Source organism: Seriola dumerili, unplaced genomic scaffold (assembly GCF_002260705.1).
Source record: "Seriola dumerili isolate Sdu_G_001 unplaced genomic scaffold, Sdu_1.0 BDQW01000088.1, whole genome shotgun sequence".
NCBI classification, from domain to species: Eukaryota; Metazoa; Chordata; class Actinopteri; order Carangiformes; family Carangidae; genus Seriola; species Seriola dumerili.
In genome coordinates, this window is record NW_019174343.1 from 4,745,520 (window position 1) to 4,772,819 (window position 27,300).

General features: G+C 41.8%; 1 protein-coding gene across 2 annotated transcripts; it reads right to left on the minus strand.

The window, feature by feature from the left end:
* Positions 1-3,840: 3,840 nt before the first annotated feature.
* On the minus strand, positions 3,841-24,144 carry sox13 (SRY-box 13). Of its 2 annotated transcripts, none has more exons than XM_022745239.1 (13): positions 23,929-24,144; positions 23,661-23,763; positions 20,907-20,993; positions 19,799-19,971; positions 17,992-18,060; positions 17,705-17,816; positions 13,881-13,957; positions 13,046-13,211; positions 11,626-11,756; positions 8,524-8,629; positions 7,900-8,070; positions 5,789-6,005; positions 3,841-4,126 (listed from the first exon to the last, which is right to left on the minus strand). In XM_022745239.1, the coding sequence occupies exons 1-13, from the start codon at positions 24,142-24,144 to the stop codon at positions 3,841-3,843; spliced, it is 1,914 nt and encodes a 637-aa protein (XP_022600960.1). The 2 variants fall into 2 exon arrangements, with proteins under 2 accessions (XP_022600960.1, XP_022600958.1); XM_022745237.1 differs by having other exon boundaries at positions 17,705-17,819.
* Between the last annotated feature and the right edge of the window lie 3,156 nt (positions 24,145-27,300).

A 27,300-nucleotide genomic window follows, 5' to 3' on the forward strand; every position in this document is an offset into this window, starting at 1 on the left:
TATAAGCCATAAAAGTAACTTTGGGTCGCCATATTTGTGGACAAACCTCCACCAGCACAACACTTTGCCTGTCCTTGTAATGAGCTCTTGGGCCACAGGACATCTGGACCAAAATCCATTTCTAAATTATTAAATCACTCTCATGATTGATTTATTAACATTTATAAATACATGTGATTGACTAACTTTTTCTAATGGCTCATTAGAAATTTGCAATCCCATGACCCTTTGTTGATGTCATACTGACATTTACGACTGCACACGACACAACAACAACAACACAACCTGGCAACCCAAATGCTGTTCTCATTAATGGCTTACAAATGATCTCTAAATCATAAGTAAATGATTTATTAACCATTAGTAAAGCCATTAATCACAGCTTAGAAACCCTTTTTGGTGCCTTATCAGAAGGTGGTATCATAATATGAACACCTGTCCAAAATGGCTCAGTCCACTACAGGAGCCCTGCAGCTAATCCTGGCTCTTTGGGCCGTCTCATCCTCAGGTTTTGTCGAGTCTATCAGAGAAGTGTTGATTCGGCTCTGGGGTAATTTTACAAGCTTTGATGTAATGCTGCATAATGCTTGTGATCAAACTGCCTCCATTGCCTCCCTATATTATGATTTGAATGACATTTCTCATTGTTCTTCAGGACTGAAATTCTTCTCTTCACAGTGTTTTCATCTATCAAGCATCACATGTTTCCTTGAACCACTTTGCTTCCACAATCACAGGTTTAACTACCAACACCAATGACAGCTGTGCTCCATTCAGGTGTGTCTGTTCCAGTGGGACAACATGCACAATACCGATGACATCGTTATTAGCGTCATTAGTTTCAGCTGTGTTTGAGTTAAACTATCCACTTCACAAGGTCTCCTGCTTCCTATCAGCTGACAAACTGTATAACAGGGAAAAATACAATATGGAAGAATATGCTGTCATGCTGATATAATGTGTAAATGTTGGCATGAGCTGAAAAGAGCTGCGTTACCCTGGGAAAGTCCTCTGGGAGACCTGAATTATGGAGCAAAGTAATTACTGAACCACCCAGAGAACTGTGGGGAGATTCACACAACCCTGACACGCATGCACATACTTATTATAAAGAATTATACCAAACACAATTAACACAACCAATTTATTATCTTTCAAGGAAAAAACACACACACACAACTCTGAAAACATAGAGAAATGTACACCTTTAAATTACACAAGCTCTTATAAACAAAATAGTCTCTTTCTATATTTACATCAGCAGGGGTAACGACAGGAGACTCCGCAGCATGTCTCCACCAAAATAATAAACATTTTCCTCTGATATTCGTCTCTGTACACACAAGCCAACATCTTTACTCTACACAGCCCCAACCCCAAGGTCCGAAATTTGTCTTTTCCCGCCATTCTGATTTGTCGACCTTGCGGTTAGCTAAAGGTGGATTGACCCCAGTGTAATTTAAGTACATTAAGTTTTCGTTACATTGTCCTGTTGGTCAACACACTCATTGAGTCATGAGAACAAAGACACCAAAACTACCCATGTGCCCAGAGGTGTTAGCTATGTAGCATGCTACTAGCTAAACATACTGAAAGTAGTAAAGTGGCTAGTTATTAGCACTTTTACATGTTGTTTAAACTGTAGCAATTTGTGACATAACACTACAAATTAAGCAAGTACATTGACTTTAAAGCTTGTAAGTTACTTGATCAACCTACAGGCACTTAACACAGCGTATGCTAAACCATTAGCATCAGTAGCATTTAGGTAACCGTATTTTAGTATTGGAACTAAGTATTTCTCCATTTCCTATGAAGAAAAACAAAATTAAATCACTCTCAAGATTGTATTCTTACTTGAGTTTTCATAAACACAGTTTGCAGCAGGAGACAAATCAACACGTCAGCCCACACTGCTAACAGTACACATATTAATCGTATAAGCTTGTACTGCTTTAAAAACTGAGATTTTCAGCAAAAATTTCTAAATCAACCATCATAAAGGAATTACATCCATCTCTGAATGCCGCCTTAATCTCAAAGAACAAAGTATAGGGATTTCCCAAGTGCTTAAATAGATCATAATATAACTGTAACCAATGATGTATTGAGGCCCTGTGAATATTTTAGGTGTCTGTGTTCTCATTATTTGACCAGAGTTTTCTTTTCACTTTGGGCAATGTTGTCACATAACCATCACTTGACATTTTCTCCATTTTTTATCCACCACAAGAGAGGGAGGGTTTCAAGTACATCCTACCAACAGCTCCCTCTCCAATGTGAAACACACAGATTTGCCTGTCTGTTGGATGTTTGTGGAACAGGAAAGTAAAAGATGAAATGAGACGACAGCTGCACTGAAGATTTATAGCATACTGATTGATCTGTCACTGCAAAAATGTGATTTAGTTTCACCTTCAGTCTTCAAATCTGAAACAAATTCCAATGCAGGACATTCAGGAAATTTGAGACAGATGTCAGTTTGGAACGAGGCCCAATGCACTAGTACCAAGAAATGACAATTCCTGAAAAGCAGTTTTTCAAGGTAAAAAAAAAAACAAAAAAACAATTTGGATATTTTCTGCGGTGGTGCGGGGGGCTGCATCTCAAAAGAAAAAAAAAAAAAACAAGACATTTGAATACACAGATAGGAGGTGCTCAACACGACAATCAATAAACACTCAAAGAAGCAAACACAGAGGTATAAAAAATAGGTCAGGCTGAGGTCAACCCACCATGCTATGAAGAGGGTTAGACACACAAATACAGCATAACACAGCACAGCTCAAGTGAACAGTGTGATGTGGGAGGGCGAGGAAGAGGAGGGTTTGATTTTCGATGTACTGTCTGGGAAACGACAGGTGTTCTTCGAAATAATTTCATTGGTATTGGATTGAAAACCATTAGGTGCAGTGAGAGATCCCTATTTACTCTGTCAATGGTGACAAACACAATTTTCCATTAATCTTACATGAAGCAATGACTGATACCCAGCATGTTTCCTTTGTCATTTATGCTGTTTTTTAAATAGCCTAGCACCTGTGTAATGTCAAACCCTGACAATCTCAGCCATGAGTTACATGGGTGAGATTTTTAGCAAAAGTAAGATACTTAAAGTGAAAATGAACAGACAGGTTCTCTGCTCCTGTCTCTTCACTCAGCAATTACCAGCCATTACCAGCAGGGGGCAATAATGACACACAGATGATATACAGTGCAATCATAGGCCTGTTGCTCCAAACAGAGAGAGGTTACTCAGCTGTTCTGAGGTCCTTCAGTGGGGGAACAGGTGAAAATAATGATTGTATTGAATTTGTATGGTTCCTTTCACACTTTCCTCCGGTGAATCTAATCCCTGTGGGCCATTTGTTTTGCCTAAAGTCAACATGGGAGGAAACTCGCAGCATAAGGGATTACACGATAAACCTCATACATTAAAACTTCAGCTCCTGTATTCTAACAAAAGTGACATGATGTCTATTAAGGGAAATTAGTAAGATAAGAGTTAATGTGCTTTTATGTGTGTGTGTGTGTGTGTGTGTGTGTGTGTGTGTGTGTGTGTGTGTGTGTGTGTGTGTGTGTTTGTGGGGCAGGGTTTTGTTGGAGACTGTGCTAACTGACAAGGGAATGAGTGTGACATTTCCTTACAGAGGAGCAATTTTCTCATTCAGTGACAACTCCCTCCCTCCCTGTTTTCCTTAGTTCATCCTCCATTCTTCCTCTCTGACTGTCAGTCAACAAGGAGCACCCCTTCCTCCACAGCTACCGCCCCTCCCATCCCTCGCCTCCATTTTCCTTTTTTTTTTTTAAATTTTTTTAAACTCTCCCACTCCCCCCCCTTCAGTCTGTCAGGAGCACCAGTTCTCCCTCACTCCTTTCTCCCCCATCGCTTTCCTCCCCCTCGCTGTAGGGAGGTCGCTCCCTCTCTCGTTCTCTCTCTCTCTCTCTGGACAGGGAAGTGGGCGTGGAATGGCCCTCCGCTCGACGCGGGGCGGGCGGGACCTGCGGTAGGTAATGCTCCAGCAACGCGGGGTGAAAGGGCATGGTTGCCACGGAGACTGAGCCAGTGCTGCCTGGGTACTGGCCATCGCTGTGGGAGTAGTGGATCTGCTGAGGCTCCGTTTGACTGAAAAGACACAAAAATACGACGATAACATGAGTCAACCTGAGTGTTCAGAGATATTTATCTGTCATATGATGGAGGTGGTGAAGTCTGGGTAATGTACACACCACACGCAGTCTTTCTGTTAATTTAATGTATCAATGAATTTGAACTAAAATTATAGTTCTCGTTTTTGTGCAAGGAAATATACACTATAATGATCAGAGTTTCAAGGTGTGTGTTCCCCACGGCAGTAAGTGAGTGACATGTTGCAAGGAGTTATTCCAGGTGCCTCTGGTTCTGGAAGTCCATTCATTTTTTTCCACAGACAGTGTTAGGGGAAGCACCTGTACGGCTTGGATGGACATGAAACTCTCCTGGTTAAATTACGGTACAAAAGATTAACAACATATATCTAGTTCTTTTATTAAAAGTCAGTGGTACAAGCCTCTACACAAAAACGTATGGGAAAAATTTAACTGCCGTAAATGTAGGATGGAAGCTAAAGTTTAGGGTGTAGTTTACTGTGTGAGGGGTGGGGTTAGGGTTAGGGTAATCAGCAACTATGGCGACATGTTGTATTGACAAAATCAGCACTGACTGGCTTCTCCACAGGAACTGAGGCTGAATGTTAGGGTTAGGGTTATATTGTAAATTATATTAAGAGACATCCACCAAAATAACCTCTCAGAAACAAAATCATTACATCTGATGATCATAACATGAACCCATTATGATCGATACTACCTGGGAGAGTCCTGAGTGTTAAATAACATCGAGGAGATTGTGCTGCTAAGTTTGCAAAGCTAGTTAACCTAGCTTGCTGACATTAGCACCGACTACCACTACATGTGACTTTCTGGCCACTCAGTACTGCCTTCGTCCCACATTATGTCAAAGCAGGGCTCTTGCTAATGGTAGCTCTGTTCCATGGGTCAAGCTGTGCTGATGGCAAGTGACGAGACAGAGCAATTGGTAGTCGACGTCAACATTTCCCCGTGTTGAACTCTTCAGTGCCCGCTCGAGACAATATTGCACCAAAATGATTTACAGTGGGTTTTTTCTCATTGACTTGAATTCATTTTAATTTCAGTTCAACTTTAAATGTTTCAGTGTGACTATAAGAAAAATATTAGTTCAAAAGTAACACATCAGCTTGAACCCACAAGACACCAGAAACAACAAATGCAAATGTAGTCGTCTGCAATATCTCTGTAACTCCCAAATAAGGATCAGAACTGAAATCCAAAACTGAATTTGTGAAATTCTGATTTTAAGGTTTTGTCTCTAACGAGAATCTAAAAGAGAGGACGGTGTGACGTCTGTGATGCAAAAACAAACAACACAAACAGAAAAACACTAAAAACCAACCACTCTTAACAGTTCCAACCTCCAACTCCTCCAGCTTAACTAGCTGGAGGAGTTGGAGGGAACAATGGCGAGGGATGCTATTCATCGCCAAGGACAGACTGAAAACAGCCCAGCTTCAGTATCAATACTCCACTTTTATTTGTGTCTTCAGAACAAAAAAAAAAAAAACTGCTCTGGGAGCTGCAGACATTGTCTACAGTGTGTGGAGGAGCAGAGCAAACTCTTGTTAATTGAGTGAATAGTCACTGTTGTATGCCAGGGACAAATTCTCTCACATTATATCACGTCGGCCTCCGTGCGCGCACTGGTTTCTACCTGTGTGTGTAGGTCGCTCTCTGTTCCTGCCGGCGGCTCTTCATCATGGCCTTGTACTCTCCCACCCTCAGCCTCCGTCCCTCCACAATGCAGGTCCTTTTGGGTCGGGGTTTGTACTTGTAGTCGGGGTAGCGCTCCAGGTGCTGCCGGCTCAGCCTCGCCTGCTCTTCATAGTAAGGCTGCTTCTCCTGGTTGGACATGGCCTTCCACCTGGAACCTGAAGAGACAAAGACACATGAGCACAGAGGCGGTGAGTGAAAACACATTTCTCTAGCTGGTTTCAGTCAGGTTTGGCAAGGGAGCGTGGTTGAAATGTTTATTTAGCTTTGCATTTATCTGTTTGTTTTGGCTGGGATTCGTGTGTTAGCTTTGAACGAGTCATTCTCAGATTTTGACAGTTCTTAGTCTGTTTTTAGTCACCTTATAATTAGTTTAAATTCAAACGTACCACTCGAAAGCTAAAGCTTATCTTTCAAATACATTATTTTACTTTTCAGTTAAAATAAAGTAATTTCACGTGGTTAGGACACGTGCAATATGATGGCAAAGTCCAGCCGGGGGGCATCAGTTTCATGTTATGCTCCTCTGTCTCACCCTGTTTCCTGTCTGTGTCCAGTAAAGGCAAAAATGCCAAAAGGATAATAGTCCTTTTGCCAAACCTTTTACTTCAGTTTGTGATAACTTTGACGTCACAATTGAAACTTACTTGACTCACCGTCTCAAAAATATCACTCAATACATCTGTGAGAGCATGCTAAGTGACTTTTGCTGAACAGCAGTCACAGCGGTTGTGAGAAGACTTCAAAATGAAGTGACTGCACACCGCAAGCAGTAAACAACAAATATGTCTCCTGAGAGCTTTCTCAATACAGAGTAGAACAGGAAGGAACAATGTGTTCAATTTCCAGCTGGTGCATTATTATTTGCAAGTTGTTGACTTTTTAGTTTATATTGAGCAATCCAATTTTTTTTGTTGCAGTTACTGATAAATAAAAACATCAACCTTATTTTTTACTTTCTGTGAACCAGCAACAAATAAAAGATTTCGAGTCTGAGGCCTAAGTTTATCTACTGAAATGAATCTTATGTTTAAAACGTTTCGGAGCCATTGGGATGACCGCACACCTGCTAGCTTGAACTACGAGCAGACCATCACATCTCTGCAAATGTTGGTGCAAATTTTCCAAATTGACCACACTTCAAACCTGAACTGTAGGATTCCTGTGTAAACAGGATGACAGGGGTCACCTAGCGGAGCATGATTGATAAAATGGAAAAAGAGAAAGAACATTTACATCATTCTTGGCTAAATGCGGACTTGGGTTTGGTACGGTTCTTGGGCCACGAGTGATGTGATGTTTCACAAATACACACATGAACACAGACTGAGAGAGAGAGAGCCTCGTCACAGCTGCGAGGTGAGGTACGAAGAAACAAAATTGAGACTGGCTTTAACCACATAGAGTGGAGTCCAAACAGACTCAACTGGACTGTATTCATCGTGGCAGATGAGAATGCGTGTTTTCATTGTTGCCAAGTCAAAGATGATTTCATTAGTGAAGCTCTGCCTCTCTGGGTAAAGGTGTGGTTAAAACATCTTCAAACAGGCAGGTGTGATATTAGGTTGTGCACTAACTGATGTGAAAACGGGCATAAACATGATCTCAATCAGCCCACCACTGTAGAGAACACTGGAGAAAACAGGGATTTATACATTGAGAGATAAGTAGCTAATATTAAAAATTGTGTGTTTAAAACACAAATATTACTGATATGCAAATAGGCATGCATGTGTGTATTCACTTCTGCATGTCTGTGTGTGTGTGTGTGTGTGTGTGTGTGTGTGTGTGTGTGTGTGTGTGTGTGTGAAGGGTGGTTGCACATAAACACACACACACAAACACTCTCCACAACAGAAAGGAATGTAAATGTTTGGTCCAAGTAAAGGGATTCAGGCCAGTGTGTGTGTGTGTGAGTGTGTGAGTGTGTGTGTGTGTGTGTGTGTGTCCGGTTGGAGAGGCAGGTGGATATATGTGCCCTCACGTGTTCCAGGCAGCGTCTCAGAATAGAGACGCAGAGTGAAACCCACCCCCACCCAGCGCTGGGCTCACCCAGGATCTTGCTGATGGAGGAGTTGTGCATGTCAGGGAAGGCCTGCAGGATCCTCCTGCGCTCGTCCTTGGCCCACACCATGAAGGCATTCATGGGTCTCTTGATGTGGCCTGAGGAGGGAGGGGGCCGGGCCTCAGCGTAGCTGCCTGGGACCGAAACGGGCAGGGCACCTACAGGAAAAAAAAAAAAAAAAAAAAGGGCTACACTCAGGGGACCACACCAACCAGGAGCTGGCATATGTTACTCATTCCTCCTTAAATAAATCTCTAGCCCAAGGAGTGGTACACCGCTTGTTATAAACTTTCTCTGTTACACCCTTAAAACTGGTGAATATCTTTAAGCTCACCTGCTTATTAAGCATTACTCATTAAAAGGTTCTCTTCTCCCACAAACATCCTATTGTTCACTTGTGATTCACTTTCCCCACCTACATTCTCCATCCTGATGTTTGCACCAGTTTCTCATTAAACTCCAAACTTCATGTCGTTGATGTTTTTTTGATACAGTTGAATCTGGAGGTGGTGGTGGAAGTTATTTTTGGATACCTAAATGTCAATGTGATATTCTGGGGGGCAATAATAAAACAGTATAGTATACTGCCTTTGAAACAAACAGGCTCCTACCCTCAGAGTCGCTGCTGAGGTGGTCCTCAGTGGACGGCAGGCCATGTCTGTCTTCACCCCGCTCGGAGTGAGAGATTCTCTCACTGTGTGAAGAATCTTTATAATCCTGCACACATAAAAAAGACAAAGACAGGTGAAGTCAGACATGCTGTGAGGGCAAACAAATATTCACACTCGAGCACAAAGCGATGATTTGAATTTCGACTGCAGTAAAAAGATGACCTGATGTCCACGGGGTGTGTTCAAGACACGCATGTGTTTCACGTAGAGCTATTTAAGGTAAAGAAACGACACGCTCGCCATATCAGCTGCTGTTTAAATGCAGGGCTGTAAATGCAAAGAAAGGGGATTACAACACTACAGAGGAGGAAGAATGGTGTTTATTGTTTGAGGGAGGAAAGGTGAAGGAGAAAAGGCAGAGATGGGAATGTAACAACTTCTGCATTTGCACAACTATCACACCATCGGTGTATTATCCATCATTCATTCGCGTGCTGTAAAACATTATTTATCCCTGTGCGGTGGAGTGGAATACCAAAATAGGTCAGTAAACAGTATCGGGGTTAAAGCAGCAGCACAGGCGAGATGGAGCAGGATAATGGAGTAGAGGAGGAGAGCTGCAGAGTACAGTATTATTGTGGACAAAGAGAGAGGGCAGGTGGCTCAGTCAATGCCACACTGAGGCCTTTGTGGTATTGTGAGGCTGCAACAGCTGTTGCTCCAGGATGAGGCTGGGACCAAAGCTGCAGCCACCTCAAAGAAGGAAAACCAAGACTAGAATAGAAGACAGTTTTTAAAGGAACCAAAGCAAACTATAACAAGCAGGATTTTTATAATTCGGTTCCAGATGAAATATGTAATTAAAATAAAATATGTAAAAGAGTCTGTAATAGCACTCAGAAATAAATACATCTACATAGAAAACTAAGATTCATGAGGCCCACTAAAGTCTGTGTGTGCAGTAAAAACAATATTTTGTACTTTTTCAGAGTGGCACATAAAAGTAGAATGACAGCATCTGATACCATCTTTGTCAGGGAGTACTGACTAGGCAGCTCCTTTTCAGTTACTAATAATGGAAACAACAGAGACATAACTTCTTTGTCTGTTTACTTCTCAGTACTTTCCAGAGGGCAACACCTAAAATAATGAGGTGAAACAATATGCTTGTGTGTGTGTGTATATACTACAGCCAGGACAATCCTCCGTCAGTTAAATCCTCAGGAGGAGTACATGACTCCCTGTAACCCTAAACCTGACTCTGACCCCTAATTAGACCCTCACATGTTAGCCAGCAAGAGAGAGAGAACGAGAGAGAGAGAGACAGAGAGACTGAGACTGTTGCCTCATATTAAGCATGGTGAACATAGTGGAGCATTGAGCAACTAAAGACCCAGATATTTCCCTCGGGAGTTGGTAGAGACCAAAAACAGAGCTAAAAGAGAGAAAATACTGGAGTTACATTCATCAGGTGGACACAAACACAACTCCAAGTAATTGATAATGTTGCTATGTAACTGCTGGATATGTAAATAAACACCTGTCTGCTACTATCTTACCATATTAGCATCTTTCGGAAGCTGCATTTGAAGACCAGGCTCTCCTATTTAGGTGGCTTCTTCAAATGCAGCTGAAAAATGCGGCCTTCTTTTCCTGGGCCCAACCTATCCCAAGATTCATTGCTTCGCCAGTAATGTTTGTGAAAAAAAGGTTACATTTTGTCAAGGTTGCTAGGCGACAGGAGCCACACTTTACAATGCAACGGTAAAGGCAGGCACAGCTAGTGACGCAAAGTGAAAATCCTCCACCAGACCATCTCATTTTGGTTCGGCCTTCGTTACAAAGGGCTACACCTTCGTAGACCATGTCCTCCGAAGGATTCGGCCCCTGAATTGGGACACGGCTATTGATAAGTGTTGTGCTCACAGCTTTTGCTTCCCCCCAATGGCCAAAAAATCAGTTGCTGCAGGTTGAAGTAAACAGACACATAGGCTGCACGTGTTTGTCTGAAGATCTGAATGACTGTGCAAGTAGTAAACTGTAGGTGCAGACAGTACACAGGAGGCCTAGCATGAGCAACACGTTAGCAGAGTAGCAGCAACTGCTCCAGTGCCCCGTGTGTGTTTAGTATAAACCGTAAATAAAGATGGACGAAGCCTCCGTGACATTACCCACAGGTTTCTGAAGAGCGGTTTTGAAGCTCAGAGTGAGTTGCTCCGCCATTGCCATCTTGACAGTGCCTGCCTGGTTTGTGGCAAACATACACTCACCCACCCATCACTCAAAACATCACGCCCTAAAATTATGCAGAACTTGAAGCCTTAATAAAATGTAAATAGGTGTGTTAGATAAAAATATAAAAATTCACACCTCGTAGTTGCCATGAGGAGGAAATTAGGTATAGAAACCAAAACTGTTCAATGAACCAGGCTATAAACATGTTTATTTCTGCTGTAAAGTTGGACATTTTAGCATGGGAGTCTATGGGGATTGACTCACTGTTGGAGCCAGACTCTAGTGGTCATTAGAGGAACTGCAGTTTTTGCCACTTCATGTTAGTGTGAGTAAAACGCAATATACACAGACTCGTGAGACGGATGACTGAAAAACGCGGAAATACTTTCTGTGTAGACACAACTTAATATTTATGTATCCATTAAGATAAGATGCATATTCAATTTCACACAAATGTGATATTTGTGTGAATCTGGACGTCTGTATCAGCTAATTCTAAGAGGAGTAATGAGACGACCTTTAAAAACTAAGAAAAAAAAAATTAGAGGAATAATGGGTAAAACCATCAAGAAAAAAGAGATGTGAAAAAAAGATGTGAAGAAGCCTCAGGTAAAAGTGTGAAATGTGTATTTACTTCCTCTCTGTGCATGTTTTATCCTGCGCTACTCAACTCAGATTTGTGCCATGTTGGAAGTGTTACGGAAAGGTGTGAATTAGTAAAATTGCTGTCACAGCTTTAATGTAAAAGTAATTCAGGTGCTTTTTCAGACATTTGCCAACATTTACTTTATAATGTGCATGTGAGAAAAGGCTCACAAACCTTGTGACTGTGTGCATTCATTTTGTGTATATTGAGAATCAACTCACCATCTTTCCCCCGCCATCTCTCTCTCTCTCCCTGTCTCGCTCCCTCTCTCGCCCTCCGCTGCTGTGGCCCCTCAGGAGCTGCTGTGCATCATGGATGGCCTGGGTGACCACATCACCGTCTCCGAGGAAACCTGATGACGAGGACACAGGGTGAGAAGGAGGAAAAAGAACAAAAAAATGAGGAACAAGATTATGATAAAGGAAAATGATGTTAGACAGAGAAAAGTGAAGAGGCAGCTTTGATGAAATGTGCTTTTCAAAAATACAAAGTAAAGATTAGGCAACTGTTCATTAAACCACTGTACATTAAAGTTTTTCATGTGCGCACAAACAGCTTCAGTTTGCTTCTTAAGCTTTTTCAGTGTGATGACCCACAGTTGCTGCTTTGACGTTAACTGCATGTTTGCTGTCAAGCGACCATTACTGTGGTATGTGTGCTTGGCACAGAGTCAGTCAAACACTGGGGGTGGTGCTGTGGGTTATTTCTTGGAATTTGAGTTTCTGTAAACTGCCCTCTCTAATTCATCTATTAACTAACACCTGCTATTTGTGCTAGTGCTAACTTCCCCTTTATTAACAGCTTTACATAGACTATGCCTTAGAAATGTGAAATGCATTGTTTTGTGACATTTTGAAGGAAAGAGGTAGGAGATAAAAGCTGTGGTGTGAATCAGTGATGAAACAAATAGAACAACATGACTTTTATCTTTACTTTAAAGCTGGTATGTGTAGAATTTGAAACTGCTCGACTTTGGCTTGATTTGACTTTGTGCCTCCCAGTGCTATTGGCACAATTTGAAAGATTAGGAGTAATTTGAAGGACTACACACAGTGACTTTAAGGATGTTTTTGTAAACACAGTTATGTTTTCATTCAGTGTTACTCCTCAAAACATGCCGTGTGTCCTTGAGGCCAAATCAACTCTCTGAATGCATTCCCTTCCTCATAAAACATTTGCAAAGCCGTTTTTTGGAAGAATTTGAAATAGTTTATATTGTTTGCACCCATGCAACAGTCTTCTTCTTCCCTGCTCTTGTTGGCTCATGGCTCCATTACTTGACACACCAATTGACAATCAATGGAATAGTGTGAAAACATCACCTGTGTGCATGCACAAAGATTCAAACAAAATGGGGAGCCACTCTAAAAAAAAAACATTGCTCCATAGCACTACTAGTGGTCACAAACTCCACAGTGTATCTTTAAGAAATTGCTGTGTATGCATGAGGGAGGCCTCATGCATGAACACAACACTGGCCCAGGGGAGGGCAGTTCAAACCCTGTAACTGTATCAACACAGAAATGCAGAGGGTGTCTAATACCACAACTTTGATTTGAGCATCTCAGAGAAGCTTATGAGAGCACAACAGTTTTTTTTTCCTCCTTTGTGATCATGATTTCCCACTTCAGTGGAACTCACTGAGGGCAGATCGTGGCGGACTGTGGGACACTTCTCTCTGAAGATCTCTGGGTCTGTAGGCCCCCTGCAGCCCCAGCGATCCCAGCTCCAGGCTCTGTGGACTGGGTGTTTTCCCCAGCTCCAGCCCCTTCGGCTTGGAGGTCAGGTTCAAGGGTTGACTGGCTTCCTAAACACACAGCGAGAGCAAGATGAGAGGGGTGGGGCCACTTACACACATTCAGGCGTAACTGTAAAGGGCGAGGTTGTGCATGTATTCCGGCTATGCACGGCAGATTTGGCATGTCGGAGCGCATCTGTCACACCTTTGTAGCGTTTCTGGTCTTTTGTCTTTATGTTCACCTCATCCTCTCTCCCCTTTTGTTTATTTAAGCTGTACTGCTCTATCTCTGCTTGAGAACAAGCCGTGCAAATACAGTTCATGCTGCACACACACACACACACACACACACACACACACATCTGTACCACACACATTAAACCTTTGAACAGAGGGTGTGGTGTATTCCGAATGCTTTTCAGCCTCCAAAATACCAAGAAAGTGCATTATCTGTTTAATCTGGAGAGCCTCACTTTCTTTATCATCACTTCAACCACAAACACACACACACACACACACACACACACACGCACACACACACACTATACAGTAAGCAAACACACTGTCATAATTCACTCTTCCCACACAATGTTTGCATTTTGGAGATATAAACTCTGCAATGTATTTGTAAGCATTACTAATGTTTGTGTTTCCAGAAGTTGGGAAATTAGTTTGTCAACGTGAGATATACATTTACATGGCTGACATCAAAATCCATATGCTGCAGTGATACTGTACCTGTCGGAAGGAACCACTGCTCCTCTTGACGGGGGTGGGATGAGGGTTTGGTAGCAGCTGCATGGGATAGTCCACAGCTGTGGAAGATGTAAAGTTTTCTGAATCAAAACTACTTGCAAACACAGATTCAGATGTCTGAGCACACTTGCTCGGCTTGGTGCACAAATGTTAAATACAGAAAGTGGCTGTACCAAGTCCCTGCTACATAAACACTATGGATACCCAAAAGACATAAATGAATAAATAATAGATAAATAAGCAATAAATAAAAACATTATGAAATAAATAACCACATAAATCATATAACAGGTCAGAACAGAAACATATAAAGCAAATGATGTTGTTGCACTGATGCAAGCGAAACCATACGTGTTTTAAACCTTATTTTTGTCACCAAACTTTTAGATTTTTTAATTTTTTATTTTACAGTTGACTGGTGATTCTATATTTGCAGTTTTTACGCCAAGGTGACAATTGAAAGTGCAGTTATAGCTCTCTCATTCATGTAGATAGGGGCCTGGTCTTGTTAGCCGGTGATAACTGCCCAGGGGTGTTGCCAAGATGGCTGCCGAGTGGTGAGACTAGGGGTGGGCGAGCCAAACAGATCATATGAAAATCTTGTCGGGTAGAATCACAATCCACAATCAAAATCTGCATCCTGTTTTCACTCTGATCTTATTGTGAAAGTCATGTCCAGAAGTTGTGATTTCTGCCACTTTGATGCTTCTTTCCGATGTTTGTCTGCTCACTACTACTCTTCGTCCACAATTCCGTCTTCTGTTTACGAACTGTGCCCAAAGAACTAACTTTTTGCTCAGTTCATGTGGAGTATTATGGACAGCGCTGTTATTTATTAGGTGCTATATGTAAGTGTTTCATCGAAAGTTCAATTGCCGCTGACCAGATAGCTCCTGCCCATCCCACCTCCTCTTTCCCTGCCAGCAGACTGTAACTCCACCATCTTGGACTGCAGCTGGTGACTGTGGTTCTTGTTCTGCTCAGGTGGAGAACTGGTTCATGAGCAGCTACACAAAACTCCCTGAGGCTGCAGAGCAGAACAAGGCCTGCCGTCGCCAGCTGCAGTTAGTGGGCTAGCTGTTACACCGTTCTACAATGGGCTGGTTAGAAACGATTGAACTTTTGATATTGAATATAGAGACTTTTAATGATGCGCTATGTACAATTCATCCGAAAAGTAGATCATAAAGTAAGATCGTCCACGTTAGAAAATCGATCACCCACCCCTAGGTGAGATTTGCCTATAAGGACTTCGGTGTTAGCTTGAATGAAAAAAAACACCAATTCTACAAATGGTTCAGGATTAGGTTATGTTTGGATATGTTCAGATAAATTTTAACAAATTGCATGTTTTTCACATTTGATAACTTAAACCTGACAGTCCTATAAAAACATTCTAAAACAGAGAATTTCATTAGCGACAGGATTAACATGATTCTCGCCATGGGTAAAAATGAGGTGCATTTGGTTTGGATTTACAGGGAAACTCCCCGAAGTACAACGTCCAATTGATAGTGAAGTTGATATTCAAATGAGCAAACAAATAGAACACATTACAAACATGAAATTAAACAGCACAGGGCTTCACTCTGTCCATAACACCAAAGAAAAGACAACTTCAGGTTTTTGGCTACAGCTCACCTCTTCCACACAACCCAACAGCCCTCCTACCGTTTCTTTTATTTTCTTTTTTTTACATTCATCTGTGAAAACATTTTGAGGCACTCACACACAGATGCACATGTTTCTTGAAATAAAGAAAGCAAATGAATGGCTATCCTCAAATTCTACCTACAATGTCTTAAAGACTGACCTTGTGTCAGACAGGTTTGAAAAGATATAAAAGGCAAGGTGAGCCACGAGCACAGCTATTAAGACTCGTGAAAGCAAGACTGCACAATGCTGTGGCTTTTTAAGATATGCCCTCTATAGCCTGCTAACTGTACAAGCACAAGTGTATGAAAGGTGCTATCAACCATATTGTTCAATTGAAGTCTACGTTTGTGTCTCACTGACTCCTTTCCATTTTCTATAAAACAGGCCTTCGGTTGAAGAGCACAAATATACTTATGTTTCAAAAACACTCGTGAGAAGACGCTGGAGCACGGGCAGCAGCCCATGGAACTAGAGCTGCACTAATGGTGACGACTTTTCAGCACAAAGTTTCTGGCCTTCAGAGAACACAGTTATTGTCAGATAAATTGAGTATTCATTCTTCCTATATAACAGGGTTTGTGAGAAAAGGCTATGAAAGAACTGACAAACCCCAGTGTTCTCAGCACTGGAGAGAAACCTTGGAGGATTATTAAAAGATCACAATGAAAACTAGAGACAGACTCAAGCGAACACAGAACATGACTGATCAGACACATCTTGAGTTGATTTTAGGTGCAAACAGAAACGGATTTTGCTACCATAATCCACAGATTACCTAATCTCATGTTTACTAATATAAAATTGTGTTCAGACAAAAGAAGTTCAACCTGACTTCACACAATGTGTTTGTTAATCAAATATGTGCAAGTATACCTTGCTGGTAGATTGTTTTGTACTATAAGTAATTCTACTGTTTACCTCACATATGTTACGATGAAAGATAAAGTCATTGTTGCGGTGATAACTTTCCAGAGATGTAAAATCCTGTCTGATGATATAATATTAAACCACTGTGTAGTGTTTTGTGCCAGATAAGCCTTAAAAATCATAGATCTGTTACTCAAACGCACCCTCGAGGATCATAGTTAATCATCTCAGCGATACCTGGAACAATACAACCTTATCAACATAGTGTAGCTCCTGGCTGTAAGGGGTAGTGGGGGACGGTGGGGTAGATTCACCTAAGAATTGCAATTTTTCTTTTCTATGATTTTGAAAGTTCATTTCAGACATAATGACCCAGTTGCAAGGGCACAGTGCAGCACCTGGCACTTCGTATTTTGACAAAACCTCTGGTAGCGCAGTGGAGCATCGAACTCCAGCACCAGCAAAGGAGCCAGCCTCAAACTGCTGCAGATGAAATCATCACATCTGTTTGATGAGTCTGTAACTTATATTAACTCATATTAACACGAGAGAAATGCTTCCATCATGTTTTTCACATCGTTTTTGTTCACTTGGTCACTTTTAAAAGGTCCATATGTGTTAATAAGTGTTAATCCATAAGAAGATATATTTGTGGTTTTTAAGAACCGAAAACCATCTCAATATAGTTTTTACATCTCTGTGTGCTGTGTGCATTTCTCTGTGGACTGAGGCTTTGATACTTTCACAGTATTAATATAGAACCTAGACCTGATCTATAATCAAACAACACATGGACATCTACCTTCATACTATATGGGACCTTTAAGTTACCTCATATTGTTGCATCCCCCTCCTCTTATACCTCAATGCGTCCAAATTTCTTTTACTGATTTTCTGGAATATTCAGTTAAAACTTGTGCAATGTTTGGACGTAAACTCATTTAGCTTAAACACCGACTGTGTTTCACAGTGCAAGTGGTGGACTTAAGATGTGAGGACAGGCAGAATGCAGTAGTAGTCCATTTTCTATTAAATCATTAATCTGTATTCACTCTGTATGCCCAGTGAGAGAGCCACTGACAGACACTGTATCAAAAAATAACAGCTTTTTATTTTAGACCACAATGCAACAGAAGATACATTTGAAATATGTGTGGATTGTAGATATATACAGTATTATGTTGCATGTTATATATGTATTTTAAACTTAATTTTGCCATTCCAACCTTGGATTCACAGTATAATGTAAGCCACTGTAAACCTCTGCTATCTCAATGACTGACCTGGCTTGCAGGGGATTGGTTGCAGTGGCAGGGTCATCTGGGGGTCAGAGCTGACCGAGAGGGGCTGGGTGTTGGGGTGGAAAGCCGGGATCATCACGTAGGGCATGTTTACCTGCTGGGACAAGGCAGGACAAATACACCTTACATAAAAGTTCTAGCCTCATTTGTGTGAAACACAGGATTCAGAGCTGCAGAGGAAACGTCTCGTTCAGACGTGGTAACCAATGTTGGTGCTGCTGGCTGTGATACATGAAGACGTGAAGGTGAAGGTCTTGAGAGGAGCTGACCTGGATCTGCTGCTGAAGCAGGTTGATCTTGTGCTGCTGCTGGATCAGCTGCTGCTGCTGCTTGGCGATCTGAGACACAAGACACGTTCAGCTTCACACAAACGTCATGTATTTAAGTGGCACACACACACACACACACACACAGGTGCACACAGTGTGGGTCGGACCATGATCAGGTCTTCATTCAGGAATTTAGCTTGAACCTCCACTGAATGCATTTCACTGAAGCTTGTATGACTATGAAACATATCACCTGCTCAGATTTCATACTCACACAGAAGTTACTAATGAACAAACAGAGCATTCATACTGAAGGATTGACATTTGAAAGGTATAACTACATATTTATATCATGTTTAAATGATATACTTGTATACATACAGTATATTTGATAAAGAAATGTTAAAGAAATATATGTTTCTATAAAATTGACAGTTTATTAAATTAGCCTTAAGTCATACAAGTTCACATTATGTGTACAGTTGTTGCACTGTTGAACTTTTTGAGACTAAAATTTGATATGTGAAATTTCTAAGACTGAAGCATGTGTCTCAGTGAACCTCGTTTTAGCCTTTTCAACCACAGGAATTTCTCCAGGAACCTTTTTAGAACCTCATTCTAGTTTTGGGTCTTTGACCGTAGCTGCTACTGCTACTAACAAAAGGGTCCAGCTTCTCAGATTCCTGTGGCTTTTATGAGGGCGACTATTTTGATGACCCAGGAAAAAGACGAACGCCACAGATTTGACATGCCAAAGTCTTTTTACAAGTCTCGATTATTATTGTATATGTGATAAAGTCTTTTGTGGCAACACAAAAGGCAAAGTCTGACAAGCTGCCTCAAGTGATGTCACTTGAGTCAACGTCGGTTGAGATTGGGGGTGAAGGGTTAGAAATGAAAAGAAAACCTCTGTAGCCCATTTTCTCATATGTGTCTGAGGCTCCAGGCTGCATTAGTTGCTACAACAATAACACACCTGAATCTCCAACTGCACTGTTCGTGGTTGAGTTGCATTGTGGGTAATGTAGGTGCCAGATTTTGACAGGGAAGAAGGATGCATGGAATAAAAATGACAATAGCTCTGACTGTGTTGGATCAATCCTTTTTTTCTAAACTGCGTGAGTCGTGAGTCCGACAGTGTTGCTCAGCAAGTCGACTGGTCAAACATAAGCCTCCAAACTGCTACAACATGTGTACGTCCCACTGCAAGTCAGTGCTGGTGGTCACTAGTGTTTTTATGAGAACGAGGCAGCAGAGTTACTCCTGATGACACTGACTTTTAAATGAAAGTTATGTCATAAAATGTCAAATTATGTTGAGTTTTTACCTTAAAAAAAAAAGGGGGAAGTGGAAAGGAGAAAGTGGATGAGTGAGTGACAGGGCAGAAGAACCAAAACTTGACTTTGCTCATATGAAGGTACAGACTGAGCTGAAAATAAACCAGAAGCAAAGGCATTCACTGGCTGTCTCGTCAGTCTAACATTTTAAGTCTCCCACTCCACCGTGGCACTTTCTCTCTAACGTTCACTCAAATATAACACAGTCGTACGGAAGTGAACTACAAATAAAAACTGTGCTGTTGTCTCCTTGTGTGCAACCACGACATCTGTCTAATTTGCTGAGTATTTTGGGCTTCTTCATAAAGACGAGTGAACAGAGGCGACTTTAAGTTCCTGATTTAACTCCTTGGCTTCCTCACTCTCTGAGAAAAAAGCCAGAGTGGACACAGAAATTTGTTTTGAAGTTACAGTTGACGTGTGTATGTTTTGATGACAATGACGACAGATGCGTGGATTCTGAGCGGCACCTGTTCCTGCTGTTGTCGAGCCAGCTCCATCTGCTGCTGCTGTTTCTCCAGCAGCAGGGCGGCCATGTTCCTCTGCTCAGAGTGGGCTCCCAGTAGCTGCTCCCTCAGACCGCTCAGCTGGTTGATCATCATCAACAGCTGGAGCTCCTTCTCCGCCAGGGACTCGGGGGTACCTGAAGGAGGTCAGAGGTCAGGTGAGGCGAGGCAAGTTTATTTATATGGCAACATTTTGACACAAGGGAATTCAAAGTGCTTTACAGAGGCATGGGAATACATAAGTAGAATTTAAATAGTATTTAACCACAATAAAAAATAATTTGAATGAATAAAAATATTTAAATAAGTCATATCAAGATTGCTTAAAATCAGGGAAGAAACTTAGGACACTGTGAAGTGCTGCAGTGAAAGGTGTCAGGCTACAGTAAAAATGCCTAAACACATGAAGTATATTTCATGTCAGAGAAGCAGAGTTACTTCAGTTATGACTTTTCTAATATTAACATATTTTGGTTCCACTTTCCAAAAAGTATCTTATCATCATTTATGATTCAAATACAGTTTAGATGAGAAACAGTGGATAAGGTTCTTATCAGATGATTTGGTGACTTGATGTACTATCATCACTTGCCAAAACTACAAAAGTGAAAAAAATAATAGAGAGTTGAGAGCTGCTCAGATAACAGCGACACCACATATAAGACCTGTGTGGGACAATGGTGATCGAGGCTGGGTTCCTCTGAACGTCAGTTAGTGAATGTCTGTTGCCTGGTAATAATATATATTATTTCACTGAGCAAGTTTCCCCACCTTCTCCTGTTTCTCCAGATGTGCCGTTTTGTTTGTCACCATGTTTTTGTCACAGATTTTAGCTGAAACCAACAATTTCCACAGCAACCAGCAGTTGACCAAATTACTGCACACAGCCAGGCTTTGCTTTGAAATGTGCAACAACTTATGCAACACTTTTTTTTTTTTTAAATTGATAAAGCAAATGATGTTCATGGAAAATGAGAAAAATAAAGCAGACATTTATACAATCTAATAAAAATGTGTTAGAAATAATTCTATAGAGATGGTATAAAGGTGTTGGTCGTGTCTGAAAGCTGACCTTTCAGTTGTCCTGCCCTCACTGTGCTTTTATCCAGAAGTTTCTCCTTCCAGTCAGCATTCAGCAGCTTCTCAATGGTAGGCATTACTGTTAACAGGACACAACAGGTACTCAGCAGAACCGCACAGAGCTGCACTTGATGGCGTGAAAAATATATTCTGTCAAATAAAATCCATCTGACACCAAACTACTTTCTCAGCCTTCTCCTCTGCCTCCTTAATGGCACTGATTGAAGAAGGCATTTGAGGTGCCGAAGGGCAGAGGTTGTTTGTGCATCTGGGAGAAGTTTTGAGTGTTTGAGTGGATCAATATTTGGACAGAGAACAATCCAAGGTCAGCCAGTCGGGAGAATTTGAGAAAAATTTGAGGCGAGGAGTGTAGGCTGGTGAAAGACTTGAGGGCAGGGAGAGTCTCAGGAGCGGCTCGGAGTGCAGCCTTTTACTCAACATATGAGGGACTGAACAAAATCAGACAAAAAAAAAAAGCACCCTGATCCCCCCGAGCCCATTCAGCAACCAAACAACACCTTCACTTCGCTAGACAAATCGTCACTTCTGCGCATCGATTTTCAGCAGACTGCATTGTTTAATGTTGAATAGCAGCAGAATGTAGTGCACTTAAACACATAAGATATGGAGTCGTCAAAGCCCGGTCGGTGAGAAAATTGTATGGACGTGTCTGAGAGTAAGAGACTGCCATAGAGGCAAATAAAGCTGAGGTGCAGCAGGGAGACAGACTGAGGAGCTGCACTGATACAAATGTTTCAAATGGCGAGTACTTGTTGAGGGAAATTAAGCGTAGATACAAATACAAGTCACTTTACGGCCGCTGCTGCTGAGTCTCGTCTAACACATTAGCAACTGCATTAACTTCAGTTTTAATTAATCTGATTAAATGTTTGCGTTGATCTGTGAACAAAAATCGACACATCACATATCACATAAACACTGACACTGACACTATGTGCAGATTGGAAAAAAGTGCCCCCTAATGGTAGTGCCCTCACTGATATGACCCAGAGACACTGAGGAGAAAGGGCTGTAACAAAAACATAGACTGTGCCAAATTTCACCAAGGTTGTCTTAAGCTAAAATGTATGCCATCAGAATACTTTGACTGAAGTTATAATCACATACAGACAAACAGGACCTCATTTTCATTGGCTATGATGTTTACAACCTGTCTGATCATGTGACCGTTTCTTGTCTGGTCAGACTTTGTTCTAGCGGTGCTGCAGTGTTCTCAGACATCAGCAATTTCTGACAATGCTGTTTTATTATAAAATTGTAACATGACAGAGAGTTTACAGCCACGCTAAGGGGTGTCTGAGGTCGAACATATGCTACATGCTAACAACAGCATGCTAACTGATGTTTAGCAGGAAACGTTTGCCAGTTTGTCTTAGCGCCATGCATCAGATGTGCTTGTTGGACGGAAACCACCTTGTCCCAATACCCTCCGAGATCTAGTTCTCTTTTCTCATTCTTGACACAACTATGTCTAATACTTTTCATGTGAACAACTGAGTGCAACACTACAGATGCCTCTAGGAGAGACTGTCTGAAAATGTCTGCCATTATCCCCATAGTTTAACAGATAAAGCGTCTCAATCGTCCCTATGATGATCAGCTATTCACCCCAACTTCAGCTGGTGCAATTCAGAGGACAGACATCTCACTTCTGAGGGATTCTCTCATATATTGACAGAAGCTCCCTGACCCTGAAAATCATCCACAATATCCCAGAAATGGGGAACATGAATCTGTACAAAATGTCATGGGAATCCATCCAATACTTCTAAAGGTCATATTTTACACTTTTCCAGTGTTGATCCATAAGAAGATATGTTGTGATATGATATTTGTGGTTTTAATGTAGTTTTACATCTCCTCTCTCAGGCTTCTCTCTGGAGCTCTAGTAACAACAGATCGCTGAGCCAATCAGAAGAGAGGAGGCTCTGAGCCTCGCTTCTGATTGGCTGACTGTTTTCTGATTGATCAAAAAAATATATAGCAGATTTCAGGTAAACACTCAGAGAGACCAAATCCTAGTGGGTCGAGGTGGGCGGGGCTTGGGGCAAGGCTGAGAGCAGTGACTGCTTTGTTGTGACATCACAAAGTTACAGAAATCCTGACGGCTGGTTTTAAGGCTCAGTTTCTGAATACAGGCTGTGTGCATTTCTCTGTGGACTGAGGCTTTGATACTTTCACAGTATTAATATAGAACCTAGACCTGATCTATAATCAAACAACACATGGACATCTGGACTGAATGACTGCTACTGACATGGCTAAAATAAGACCCAGCTTGTAATAAACCAAAATGATCCTTTAATATATATTTAAAAAAAATCATCATCATCATTAGCAATTGTAAATCATATGGTTAGAGCAAATACCTTTTTACACTTACTGAGCTCACTGTTTAACAGTAAAAGCTGGTAAGTAGATGTTGCATTAAGATTATTTTGTCAAAATATTCAAAACAGGATATCAACAGTGTGGTAGGTTGAGCCAAACAAAACAGAATGAACTCTCAGTCTGCACAGTCATGGTTCCTCTTCTAAATAACAGGAGTTCAACTTCAAAAACAGGAGATATTTTTCCAGTTTTACACGGCACCAAAGTGCACATCATTATACACGCAGCTTCTTTCTCAAGTCTGAGTACAATTACTTGGCAGCTCTGTCAACACTACTCCTGACACTGCAGAGCACAAAGTGGATAAGAGACCACGTTAAGAGTTTAGACACACCTTCCTTGAAGCTGGATTGTCCTTCTGGTCGATCATGTGTCCTGACCTCCTTCAGTCCCATGGGGCTTTGCCTGTGAGGCAGCTCCTTACCTGGAGAGCCCTCCTGTCAGGACAAGAAAAAAAGAGAACATCAAGTGACAATTCCTCAGACCAGGATAAGGAAAAGCACACTTTCTACTTGACATTTTAATCTGTGACACTTCCCACATTTCTTAAATGCCTGTCAACAACCTTTCTCGCTCTTTCACACCTTTCGTGATATCCTTACCGAAGGGGAGCGGGACAGCGGCGGGGTCAACTGGCGGGCCTCCAGTGGCTGATTCCCAGACCAATCACGCAAGGGAGATGTCTTAGGAAGTTCGTCATTGGTAATGACTCCACCTCCTTCGCTGGACTCCTCCTGTTCTACTTTGACACCAACGCCTGCCATGCTGACATCCCCACCGGAGAGGAGGTGCAGCGCTGGAGGGCTGGGCTCAACCATTCTGTTGAAGGATAAATACAACACACAATACTAGGTGTCATTTGGGTGTGGTAAGTTTTGTGCACTTGCCATGCCAACATTTGATTTGGTAGTTGGTGTCATTACAGAAAAGAGAAGAGATCAAGATAACACGGGTACATTTTTAAGAATCAACAAATAAACATTAGATGAGGGAACCTTATGGAGGAACTTTTGTCTAATCTTGTATCACACTGACAAAATGTCAATATCTGTCCATATCACCTCAGCTCACGTTGTGGGAAATGAGGAACTCTGCAAGATGAACAAGTTAAAACAGCTTCTGGAAAACAGCTGGTTGAGTGGATAGTAGCAGCCATGCTAACTGGTCTGTGAGGCTGCCCTTTGCCACAGTGCTTTGAGCTAAATGCCAAGCTAAATGGTAATGTATAATGTTTACAATTGTCAGCATCTTAGTTGAGCGTGTCGCAACAGGTGTACAGCTGAGGCTAATGGGCATGTAATTCATCTTGTAGGTATTTGGGCGTAAACCAGATAATAATTTCAGAGACGTTTCAGGCCAAACCAGAAATGTCAACCACATGGAGACGCACATGATCACTTAAATAATTAGGATACATCCAACAAAATTCAGATTTATTTTTGATGGTAGATGCAGACTGCTGGCTTATTGCTGGAACAACGATGCCCCCCCCCCCCAGTCCATGATCGTATCTTTTATAAGGAACAGCGAGACGGAATACAGGCGCAACAATCCTGTTCTGAACAAACTGTATAAAAAGGGGCTAAGGTTTACTTCATTTGAGTGACAGAGTTACAACAAAAGAGAAACATTTTAACACAAAGGGAAATCTTAGAAGTAAATCCTCCACAGTTTCCATCAGTACAACAACGCAGCAACTACAGCTTACAGAGTTGCAATTTCACACTGAATTATCTCTTTCACTCTACTTGATTCCAAATAAGTCTACTTTGCTGCTTTTTTGATCGTGGTTAAAGAATGGTCAATAAAGCTCAAAACACTTCCTGCAGAGTTCTCACATTAACACCCTACCTGGACAGGGAGGGATTATGTCCTTTGATGCAAAAGAAGGCTTTTAGTGTGAAACATCTGATCAGGAAATGGACGGAAGCTAAACAGCAACTGAAAGAAGTGCAAAGTAGATTGTGATCAGAAGCTGTGGTAGTGGTGGAATTAGTTACAAACTAACAGCAAATTAAAATGGGATCAGAAAACAGGGAGCTTGATGTTAAATAATATAAGTAAAAACAGTAGAAATGAAAAATAAAGGCTGTATTTACTGTAGTTAAAAATGGAACTTTTCTGTAAATCAGTTTTATGATCACATGTTGGCTCTGTGGCGTCAGACATGTGTCCTTCAGATTAAGACCCAGTGTTTTAAGTCACTGCTGAAGTCATGGCAAAGGGTTAGGTGCTGGTTGTGTTACCACCACCTGAAGTCACAGAAGCTTACTGTCTGAGTGTGTGTATGTGTGAGTGTGTGACAATAAATAATAGGGGGGTTATAGAGGAGAGGGAGGCAGACAACGACTCAGTGAGGGAGAAAGAGAGAGAGAAAGGAGGAGAGGACAGGTTGAGTGAGAGAGGTTTGAACCACAGTGAACTTGAACAAATCAACTCGGGCGTGTGTGTGTGTGTGTGTGTGTGTGTGTGTGTGTGTGTGTNTCACAGAAGCTTACTGTCTGAGTGTGTGTATGTGTGAGTGTGTGACAATAAATAATAGGGGGGTTATAGAGGAGAGGGAGGCAGACAACGACTCAGTGAGGGAGAAAGAGAGAGAGAAAGGAGGAGAGGACAGGTTGAGTGAGAGAGGTTTGAACCACAGTGAACTTGAACAAATCACCTCGGGCGTGTGTGTGTGTGTGTGTGTGTGTGTGTGTGTGTGTGTTATTTCCCAGCTCTGCAGCAGGAGGAAAGAAAAACACAGCAGACAGCAGAACAAAACAAACAGAACACACAAGGGCAAAAAGTGCACATATATATAAAGAGGCAGAAAAAAAGCCATTGTTGGAGCCGGGGAACAAAGGAAGCCGGGACAATGGGGGAGAGGCTGACAAAAGCCGCCGGCCGCAGGAAACAGGCCGGATAACAATGCCAGCGGAATGTGCCGACCAACTCGGGAACACGGCAAAAAATGCGGAGCGCCACCGTTCTGCGGAAAGCATAATAATGATTAGAGCCCCCCCCACCCCACCCCCTTCTCCACTTCACCCAGCTCTCCCAGCCTGCATACTGTGTTTGTGAACAAAGCCACCTGTCTGCCAGGGTCTAAGGCTCCAAACCTCGGTGATGTATATGCATGTGAATGTGTGTTTTAAGCTGCACAATACAGCTATGACTCAAAAGCAAAACCAGTAAAGGCCATGCCGTGTCCTACAAACTGAGATATGATGAAGTCGAGCTCTTTGTGGTCACTGCTGGAAATCTCCAGCACCGGAAGCGATGAATCAAAACTTAAGTAGTGCAACATAAAAGTGTGTTCAAAACAACAGTGACAAAGAGCTCTGGCAGAGAAATTTGCACTGAACCCACGGCAAGTCACACAAGTTAATAAACTATTATTAACTGTAATTTTGTGTGAGAGCTCAACACAATCGATCTGTTGTTCTTCTGCGATTATAAAAACCTTCTAAGGATTAAAGGTGCACTATTCTCGTAACTGAACAGATGTTTCTCACTAGAGTTCACTGTCAGTATCCTTGAGGCCTGACAAACATGTTTGATGCAGAACTGATTGTTTACATTGTTAGAAACCTGCTCAGTTTACAACCATGTCTGCTAGCTATCTGCTAGCTCTTCCCCTTGCTTTTACTGTAGCTTTAGCTGGCACGATGCTACAACTCTTGGCAAACTGCCACGGCCAACTATCAGTGAGTGAAACAGCATGACCACATCAGCAGGAATGTGAATCACATCACCCCCCACATGTGGGTACATACAGTATCTGCTAAGAGCACACAAGTTACAAACAAAACAGTGACCTGCTCATCTGTAGCTCCATAGCACAACTAGTGGTCAAACTATCTCACACTCCTACTACAACTAGAACAACTACACAGCTACATCTGACACTTAAAAAAACATTTCTTTTACTATCATTTGTTTGTATTTTTCCAGAAAAATACAGGTCTGTTGGAAAGGCCATACTCCTGCGG